This window comes from Numida meleagris, chromosome Z, assembly GCF_002078875.1.
Source record: "Numida meleagris isolate 19003 breed g44 Domestic line chromosome Z, NumMel1.0, whole genome shotgun sequence".
NCBI classification, from domain to species: domain Eukaryota; kingdom Metazoa; phylum Chordata; class Aves; order Galliformes; family Numididae; genus Numida; species Numida meleagris.
In genome coordinates, this window is record NC_034438.1 from 23866249 (window position 1) to 23876915 (window position 10667).

Sequence of the window (10667 nt, forward strand, 5' to 3'; positions counted from 1 at the left end):
AGGAAGAGGAAGAAGAGGAAGAGGAAGAAGAGAAGAGGGAGAAGAGAAGAGGGAGAAGAGGAAGAGGAAGAAGAGGAAGAGGAAGAAGAGGAAGAAGAAGAAGAGGAAGAGGAAGAAGAAGAAGAAGAGGAAGAGGAGGAAGAAGAAGAAGAGGAAGAGGAGGAAGAAGAAGAAGAGGAAGAGGAGGAAGAAGAAGAAGAGGAAGAGGAGGAAGAAGAGGAAGAGGAGAAGAGGAAGAGAAGACAAGAAAAGAAAAAAGGAAAGAAACGAAAAAGGAGAAAAAGAAATAGAAAAAAGGTGAAGAAAAAAAAAATGACTCCTCCACTTTTCTTTGGCAGAGAAAAAAATTAAAAAATAAATCTTGTATTACATGTCCTGATAAACACTGTGGTGTTCTCTCATTTTTACAGAGCGTTGAGTTCTTACAGAGCACTGAAGAGTTTACAGGTAATAACCATGAACTCCTTGTAGCAGTTATCTTTACTTCATGGAGATGGAAAAAGAGACATGTGAAGCTCAAACTGAGCTCTGAGATCTCCATCAGGTCAGCGGGCAGAGCAGGGAAGTACCCATGTGAGAATTCCTGCTGCCCATATCTCATCATTATCACCCACACAGCAAAGACAGAAATAACAAGCTGCATTCCCAAAAACTCCCTACATATTTTCTTTCCATTGTCAGATGTATTAAAATATCTTAGTACTTCACATGCCACATTCCAAAATTTGTTAGAAGGGAATCAGTGTGAAGAACAAACTTCCTGACAAAGCCCCCTTCAAAATGTGATATCACAAGATATTTTTCCTATTCAAGGATGAATACTTCTCAGATGAAGTGGCTGTCTCCTTGGCTGAGTCTGTCTCACCCAGAGAAGAAGGCATGATTCAACATGATAGGCTCCAGCAGTCGTACATATTAAGGTGACGGTCCATCTCAGTAAAATGGTGGAGTGCAACACAGTTCAATTAGTGAATATGAGCCAGATAAGAGATGCCAGTGTGCCCAGCACAATGATGTATTTATTCTCACAACTGCTCCTACTGCTTGGCCCTTTGTCACAAGTATGTGATTCCTTCACCCAGTAGAAAGTACTGAAATGTCTTCTGTCAATGTGAAAAAACAAACACTGAAGGGCTGGGCTGCATCAAAAGAGGAGTGGCCAGCAGGGAGAGGGAGGGGATTGCCCCCCTCTGCTCTGCTCTTGTGAGGCCCCATCTGGAGTACTGCGTCCAGGCCTGGGGCCCCCAGTGCAGGAAGGAGGTGGAGCTGCTGGAGCAGGAACAGAGGAGGGCCACCAAGATGATCAGAGGGCTGGAGCACCTCTCCTATGAGGAAAGGTTGAGGGAACTGGGCTTGTTCAGCCTGGAGAAGAGAAGGCTCTGGGGAGACCTCATTGTGGCCTTCCAGTACTTGAAGGAGGGGATAAGCAGGAAGGGGACTGACTTTTTACACAGTTTGATTGCAGTAAGACAAGGGGCAATGATTTTTAAACTAAAAGAAGGGATATTTAGGTTGGATATTAGGAAGAAACTTTTTATTCAGAGGGTGGTGAGGTGCTCGCACAGGTTGCCCAGAGAAGCTGTGGATGCCCCATCCCTACAGGTGTCAAGGCGAGGGAGGATGGGGCCCTGGGCAGCCTGATCTGATGGATGGCAACCCTGCCTGTGGCAGGAGTTTGATAGTCTTTAAGGTCCCTTCCAACCTAAACGTTCTATAATTCTACATGACTTTTTGATCACCTGGTCAGCATTCTTTGACCTCCAGAAGCCTGGAGATATTTTAAAATTTGATAAAAGTTTCACAACCATCCTTCACCTCAGGTCTGCCAACCTGTTTTTTCACTGCAAGCAGAACTCAGACTTGGCTTTCAAAGACTGATGATTTGCTTTCCATTAATCTTTTTGCTGGGATACCAAAAATTTTATCTGAGTGACAACTACAGAATAGGTCACTGATACAAATGCAAAAAAACCTTTAGTTTCACTTAGTCAATGCACTAATTGTTTAACAAGGCTGAGCTCTTCTGCCCTGCATCTCCTCCAGCCACACTTTGCTCAACTTACGGACATATTTGCTACTGCCACTCCATGTCCACAGCCAGAGGTGGGGAAAATGCATCTTTCTGCAGTATTCTCAGTTTTTTGTTATTTTTTCAGTTCCCAGAGCACAGCCTTATTTAATGGTCCAGGTTGTTCAGCTGCTCTTCAGCTGCTTGCAGCTTGTCCTGTACACAGGTTCTTCTTGCCATAGCTGTATCCCACACTTCCACAATGCATTTTTCTGGGTCCATGCAACAGATGTGAGCATAGAGTCATCCTAACTCAAGGGGATTTAAAGCAGACTCCACAGGTAGGTGGAGGGCTATGCTGTGACAATTTGCTCTGCAGCCCATGAAGTCAACCAGGACCTATAAGGACAGCCTGGAATTTAAAGCAGGCATACCACAGGAACATTTTATGCCTACTTGCCCTCTAAGTATCTGCAATCTGAGCAACAGCCGCTCCTGTTTTCCCTCAGCTGCCTTCTTGCAACATTTGCAGTTTTACAGACGTGTCCTTATTTAGCCAAGCAGCTAACAGAAGCACAACTTTCGATTGAAGGCTAATTTGAAGTCATAAGTGCATGTCCTCAGCTGCTGCAAAATTATGCTAGCAAGTGCAGTAGGCTTTGCTGTTTTACATCAGCTGAGAATCTTCTTGCTAGGGCAAAACAAGTGGATGCAGCTGCAGCTCTCTTCCTTGGGAGCTGCCCCTCTTTCACAACTGATTGTGGGTGGCCGGAATTTGGTACTTAAAAAGACTTCTTTCTTCTCTAATGTATCTGCAGAAGTTTGTTCATCTGCTCTGTCTGATGGCTATCCAAGGATGTGTAACCCAACTTAGAGGAAAGGACATAGATGGAAATGTTCTAGCTTAAAAAAAAAAGATTACCAGATCATAAACAGAATATTCTCTCTCAGGCAATATCATGTGGCAAAAGAAAGATAAGATTGAAAATGTGACCCCTTTTTTCTTCAAGTAGTACAGTGTCACTCAACAGACTTAATTATCCTTGAAGATACGTGTCTTAATTGTTGGTCTGTCAATCAAGCCACTCATTAGACATGCACATGACGTCACATCACAGCCTAACAAATCTTCCTGCCAGTCAAAAACCTTTATATAGATCAGTCTGATTTCAGAGGCAAGTCTTGAGTGTGATCTTTTACCCATGTTCTCTGGGTGGGAATCTGAGGGGAGCTGAATGCTTTCTGCATGGTGCCAGGCTGGGACTGTGGACTGGGGCTATGGCCAGGAATTCTGCTTCTGGCCATGTTCTGCTGTAGGCTGGGATATGCTCCCACCATATGCTCATGGTGGGAAGGGGCTCTGACATTGGAGCAGCAGACCAAGCTCTGGCATGCCCACACCAGAGCATGAATCCCCATCTGCATGGCACACTACTGGACCATGCTTCACTGAGGTATGTGCACTGGGTTTTGAGACAATGCAGTCTGTCCCCCATGCTCTGCACAGACCCCCAACTGCTGCTGTGGCTACAGACCCACAGCAGTGCTTTTGGCACTGGGAGAGATCTGGGAGCCCTTGACACAGGAGGAAAGAGCTGCTTTCCCAAGGGGAAAGTGTACACGCACATCTGTAAGAAGCAGATACCATGCTGACAGACAAGGGAGTTTGCTAGCCTATGTGTAGGGTTGCCAAGAGCAAGAAGTTACACACCAGAATTTGAAAGGCAGCCCTATCCAGATTTCCCAGACCAAACAGCTGTGCATGCCATCTTCCCTTCTCACAATCCTAGGCTGCTTTTTTTTTTCTTACCTTTATGATCAGAAACAGATGTTGTATGATGATGATGTACTTCTGAATAACAGAGAAGGGTCAGGGAACACTGTTGCTTTAGGAAGCAGCAGAGGAAAACCTCAGATTAGTCCCAGAGGTTTTTTGGAGGGCTCCTTTAAGAAGGTAATGCAGATGAAAGCCCAGCTGAAGCTCTTCTATACCAAAGCACACAGTGTGGGAAATAGGCAGGGGGAACTGGAAACTGTGGTGCAATTGGAGAACTACGATCTTACTGCTATCACAGAAACATGGTGGGATGACTCTCGTGACTGTAATACCACCACTGAGATCTTTAAGCTTTACAGAAGGGGTAGGCAAGGTAGGAGGGTCAGGAGATTTGCTCTCTGTGTTAAGAAGTGGATACACTGTGAGGAGCTGCCTCTAAGAAACAGTAATGAACAGGTCGAGAGCCTATGGATTAAGATTAGGGACTGGACCAATAATGGACATCTGGTAGCTGGGTTCTACTACAGGCCACGTGATCAAGGGGAGACTGTAGGTGAAGCCTTCTTGCTACAAAAGGCATTGCACTTACAGTCTCTCATCTTGTTGAGGGATTTCAACCACTCATGTGCTGGGGAAACAACATGACAGGCTGAAAGTGATTCAGGAGACTCCTGGAATCAATTGATGACAACTTTCTGGTTCAAGTACTGGACAGATCGACCAAAGGTGAAGTGCTGCAGGACCTGGTGCTCTCCAGTGTGGAGGAGCTTGTTAAAGAGGTTAAGATTGGAGGCACTCTTGGTTGTAGTGACCATGTCCTGGCTGAGTTCATGATCTCGAGGAATATGAGTCTGGTAAACAGTGGGAGTCAGGACCCCGAACTTCAGGAGAGTGAACTTCAGGCTGTTTAAGAGATTAATGGATGAGATTTACTGGGAAACTGTCCTTAAGGACAAAAGAACAAGACAGAGCTGGCAGCTCATTAAGGATGGCTTTCTGAGAGCACAAGAGCTCTCCATCCCCCAGAATAAGAAATTGGGCAGACAAGGCAGGAAACCAGCATGGCTGAGCAAGGTCCTGCTAGTCAGGCTGAGCAGAAAAAAAGGGAAAAGTATAAGCAGTGGAAGTGGGGAAGGTGGCCTGGGGAGAACATAGAGATACTGTCTGGATGTGCAGGGATGGGATCAGGGAAGCCAGGATGCAGATGGAATTAAACTTGGTGAGAGATGTAAAAAAATGAGAAGAGGTTAATTAGATACACTGGGCAGAATAGACCGACAAAGGGGGGTGTACCCTCTCTGATAAATGAAAATGGAGGGCTGGCCTCCTGAAACATGGAGAAGGCTGAGGTACTTAACGAGTTCTTTGCCTCACTCTTCAGTGGGAGACAGGATTCCCACACCTCTCATGTTCCTGAAGTTCTAAGCAGGGGCTGGGGGAGCAAAATCCCTCCCAGTGCAAGAGTGGAGCAAGTCCAGGACTGCCTGATGAGGCTGAATGTGTACAAGTCTGTGAGGTCAGACAGTATGCACGTCAGGGTTCTGAAGGAGCTGGCTGATGTGGTTTCTGAGATGCTCTCCATCATATTTGAAAAGTCACGGCTGTCAAGGGAAGTCCCCATTGACTGGAAAAAAAATATCACTCCCATATTCAAGAAAGAGAGAAAGGAAGACGCAAGGAACTACAGGCTAGTGAGCTTCATCTCTGTGCCTGGAAACATCATGGAGCAGATCCTCCTGGAAGAAATGCGAAGGCACATGCAGGAGGGGGACTGACTTTTTACATGGTCTGCTAGTGGCAGGACAAGGGAGAATGTTTTTAAACTAAAAGGGAAGGGGAATTTAGCTTGGATGTTTGGAAGAAACTTTTTACTTAGAGGGTGGTGAGGCACTGGCACAGGCTGCCTGGAGAAGCTGTGGATGCTCCTCCTCTGGAGGTGTTCAAGGCCAGGCTGGATGGGGCCCTGGGCAGCCTGAGCTGGTGGGTTGCTACCCACCTTGCCCATGGCAGGGGTTGGAACTAGATGATCTTTGAGGTCCCCTCCGACCTAAGCCATTCTATGATTTGATAGGATTATCCCATTGGTCTGGATAACTTCTGGACAGCTGCAAAGAGAAAGTGTTGCCTTCCAACTGACCTGGCTGATAAGTTAGAGCCTGGAGGGACTGTGCCTCATGACAGTGATGTCACAAGCAGTGCTTCAAGATCAGCAACAGGGTACAACATTCAGAGATGTTATATACGCTTAATTACCAGTACTTTCTCAAACTTTGTGTACCGGGTTTCAGCGCCACTTCACGTATCCTTTGAACTTAAATAAAAGCAAATGGCAATGGTTGAGGCTTTCAGGGTAATGCAATTTGTCTTCTCAAAATCAGCTTTTTGAGTGTCAGGCAAAACAATTTCACAATAGCTTGAAAAGATCATGTTTATTGGTCTTGAATGTTACTTGAAAAGACCAGGCCATACTGCAGTGTTCATTTTTCTATTGATTTTTCAGACAGCCTGATAACACAAATGAAAAAAATGCCTGAAACAAGACATCTTTCCTAAAGCTGAGGGACTTTGGAGAAATCCACACAGCAAGCCTCCACTTTGTGGAGCAGAGCTTTAAGGGGGCTCCTGGATGCAAACTTGAAGTCAGCAAGAAAAGTGTCAGTAAGCAATAAGAAAAAAATAATGGCGTCGTATTCATAGAAGATATCTCTCCTTTTAAGAGCAGTTAAAAGTACATCTGCAGGGTAAAGCAGCTGTAGCAAGGCTGGCAATGCAAATACCACACTGCATGTCCAGTGTGGGTGGCTGCAATGCAGTTCTTTATCCTAAAGCTTTCTTGCAGAAAAGAGGATTGCTTACTGCCTTTTCTTCTGGTTCTAAGGCTGTTAAAAACTTCCAGGTGATCTTCCCCAGAAGAGAAAGATTTCATGTATCTCCCACGGAAGTGGTGTCTGCAAATGCAGAAGTGATTGGCACGGGTAGTGGAGGAAAGGCAGAGGAATGAGCCACTGGTGGAGAGGGGCCAACAGGAGTGCAAGCCCTTTCTTCAGAGGAGCCAGGCTGCACTCAGTCCCAGTTAGCTCAGTTGAGGAGGTGGCTCCGTTGAGCATCCCCCTGCGTGACCCCAGCAGTGTGCCACCGGCAGCTGTGACTTTCCACAGCTCTGCTGAACGCACGAGCTGCTGAGCATCCACGGTCCCACCAGGGTGGGCAGGTTGTTTACAGACTAGCTGGAGCTTGTTTCCAAAAGAGCACTTGCTCAGAAGCTGTAGCAGAAAGAAGAGCCCTCACTGAGAAAATCTGGCTCCTTGTAGCCTTGGGCTGAAGGTTTAGATTGCTCTTCCCTCCCTTCCCACAGAGAAAGGGGAAACTCTGGGAAACCAGGAACAGTCTACAGGATCCACAGAAGACCATAAAGGCAGTCTTTCTGGCTGATCCTTCTGTTTCCCTGGTCCAAGAACTGCAGTGGTATTAAAGTGCATGACATCAGAGGGGGCAAAAAGTTGTGCAACTGCTTTCAGTCTAGTATGTTTTGCAGCATGCCTGTATGAGATCTCCTGTGAATCCTAAACAACTTCCATCACTGGTGAGTTAAAGAGGCAGTGTGCCCTGGCTCTGCCAAACTTTTCTTTTTTTTCCAGGATAACACCATCTGCTGGTGGCCTATTTCTGGGATGATGTCCACCCCTTGATATATTTGCTAGACCTAACAGAATCCTTTTCTTACAACAAATTGCATCACATTAAAATATATAATTAATTTTATACAAATATTACAGTCTTTACTGAGTGCTGTCCAGGAACCTGGGGATATCACCTAGTAGGGCACATCTTCATTGAGGGTTACTCTTTTTTCACCACTTGCACAAACAGAACATTTTCACTTAGTTCAAACACCTTTTATTACAGTTTGAAATACCAGCAAAACAACAATGAATAGAGAGCTCTCATGCAAGGCAAAAGCGTGACAACCTGCTGCTGAGTACTGCAGAGGTTTGGAAGTATGTTTAAGCAGGAGTTTAGATCATACACATATTTCAGTCTGTGGACAGATTAGCACTGAAACGGATCGTCCTTCTCCCTCCACGCCTGGCCACGGTGTTCCACTGCCCCATTCTGCGCCGCATTCGTACAGGGCTTTGAATCTGTGTGAGATGAAATCATTGCTCCGTCAGATGACTCACATGATGAAGCTGTACCCTGGGATCTCATCATGACATTCTCCACAAGCAGTTCTCTAAAAGCCCTGTCTTAAGGGTGCCAGAATAGTGAAGGCAGCAGGCATTTACATTTCCCCTAAAGACCTGGTTCTTCCATCAGCATTCAGAGCAGTTTGCTGACTAAATCCCCTATGCATTTGAATAATTTATCATATGAACAAACTAATTTGTGCTGAGTGGACTGCTGAGATGCAGTAATGCCCACACAAGAGAATGGAAGCAGGGGAGGTGGGCAAAATGAACCCATAGCCATGGCACACAGTGCCATCTGCTTGGGTGGAGGAAGGCATCTGTGGCCATATCTGAATTACAAGAGTGCAGGGAGTACAGAGCAGCATCCAACAAGCAGCTTAGAATGAGCAGAACTGGTTAAGAAACAAACAGATTTTTGTGACCTGCAGAAAGATGCCCGTTGCAGAGGGACTGAAAACTCAATTGCAAGTTTTACAACTCATTCCAGATTTTCCAGTTCAGAAGCTGTGTAAGTAACATTAGCGTTCCTTTTATATCCCACCGACAGTTATGAAATAGAAGTCTTAACTCCTGCCAAACAATCTGCCACCCCAAGCCTGGACCGGGGAACTGACGAAGATGTATTACAGCAGTGCAAAGGCTGAAAATACTAACAGCCAGACCTCAGGTAGTGTAAGCTGCCTTTGGTCCAGCTTACACCAACTGCTGATCTGGTCCGCAAGAGTCTTACAGCAGTAGCAATTGGAGTGATGATGGTTTCTGTTCACCAAATGCTGATGAGCACTACCTAACTAGGCATGGTTCACTGCATTTGTGACCAGAAGACTGATTGTATCCAGCATCATTAAAATCCTTCTTCTAGCTGTTCTTCAAAGAAATCATTACAAGCCACAGTCAGAGTTGCAACCAGAGTCATAAATTCATTAAAATCCACTTCATTGTCTTTATTGGAATCCAGATCATTCATAATCTTATCAACAAGATGAGGATCATTTTGTCCCTGAAGAGAGAAAAAAAAAAAGTGATTTAGCTGTGTAGATCTTGAGTGCATAATTACAGCACACCAGATAGTACGTCACAGCCCAGGTGCTATTAAATAAAGGAGTGAGTGAAATATGCACCTGAATACTAACATACCATGAGCCGTAACATTACAAACACAGATCTGGAGTCCCAAAGGTGCACAGTAACAGAAACTGGAGATTGTGCAGCTCTTTGGAGAAATACAGGTACAAAATGGGTACAGAAATGGATCAAACAGATTTGAGGAGCTGCTGAGCACTGACTTACTATGACAAGTCTGATCTGTAATGCGGATTTCTCTACATCTCACCTAAAAAACATGTTGTTCATAAGTGGTTGTATTATACCTCCACTGATCACATTCAGAAGGTCTACTTAACAAAGAGCAGATCCTATTCAGGGCAGTCAGTCTCATAATAGTAAATCAGCAGCCAGGATTAAAAGAAAATCCCATTCAAGGAAATGGATACAAGGTATAAAAAAATCCTGTTGATGGTGATGGGTTCCACAAGAATACTTACAATTCAGAGGATACCGAAAAACAGTTATGAATCAAGTCATTCCACAAAGCATCAGTGCTGCATAATGAAGAACATAACAAATGTGTAAAGATGTTCATATGAAAAGCTGATTGCTGGGAGGTTTTCTTAGTATCTCTCTGCAGGGCAGACAAGCAGCTGTATTGTTTGCAGCTTCCCACAAAGCTGTGTAACAGCTGTCTATGATGCAGTAATAAGCCCCTGGGGATATGACAGCCCTTGGATCCCACACTACGTGACCATGGTATGCAAACTGCTTTCTTGTCTGCTGAGAGCTAGTTGCTGGAATTGATTCTTTGAAGGACGTATTCTGCCTTATTACTGAAAAAAAAAAGTGATTAAAACCTGATCTAGCATCAATTTTTCTAGTGGTTTTAGCTGCCTGTGTCCCTTCTGTCCAAAAGCACAGTAAGCGAGGTGCAGAGGGCCCAGCTTGTGGCACATGCAGGGCAGTGGGGCCTGACCACTCTTTGAAAACACACTTTTCAAATGGGATATCTGATCTCATCTCCCCATCTCCATCTCTGCAATGACAGCTGTCATCTGAGAGGCAGTGGCAGGATGTGCTCAGTGTAAGGAGATGCTGTTCCTGAACACTTTGGTAGCTGCTTATCCCACCTGAGAAACAGAAACTCAAGAGAATCAGGAGCTGCATCTTACAGAAAGGAAGTCAGTGAGCTCCCTGGTGAGGAGTTCCTTGAGTTCTCTTTTGCTCAGCTTGTATCTGTCACCTTCTTTGCCAGAGTAGTGATGAAAAATCCTGATGAAGGTGTTCATGGCATCCTCCAGCGGAGTGGACATGACAGTGAGCGGGAGAGCTGTGGGGGAAAAACCCAGAGTCAGCAATGTGGCAGAAGAACCAAAGTCCTGTCCTGGAGAAGGGATGGGAGCTAGCTGGGGATGGGCATTGTTACCAGCACCGAGAAAATGAGTCTTCAGCTGATCCATCCTGGCAAGTGTGTGTGAACAAGGCTATGTTATTAAAAAATAAAACTGGGGACTGGAACTAGATGAAATCGAAGTCACTTCCAACCCAAGCCATTCTCTGATTCTATGAAAATAAAACATTGTCCTGAATTCATTAGCATTTACCTCTACAAGGTTCACAGAAAGGAAAGCCCTTATTTAAG

The 10667-nt window shown here is 45.1% G+C and overlaps 1 protein-coding gene across 2 annotated transcripts; it reads right to left on the reverse strand.

Moving 5' to 3' along the window:
- Positions 8820 to 10444, reverse strand: S100Z (S100 calcium binding protein Z). Of its 2 annotated transcripts, none has more exons than XM_021381624.1 (2): positions 10198 to 10444; positions 8820 to 8975 (listed from the first exon to the last, which is right to left on the reverse strand). In XM_021381624.1, exons 1-2 carry the CDS (start codon positions 10336 to 10338, stop codon positions 8820 to 8822), a joined length of 297 nt encoding a protein of 98 aa, XP_021237299.1. In that variant the 5' UTR covers positions 10339 to 10444. The 2 variants fall into 2 exon arrangements, 1 of the variants encoding a protein (XP_021237299.1); XR_002433715.1 differs by lacking the exon at positions 10198 to 10444 and adding an exon at positions 9520 to 9657 and having other exon boundaries at positions 8863 to 8975.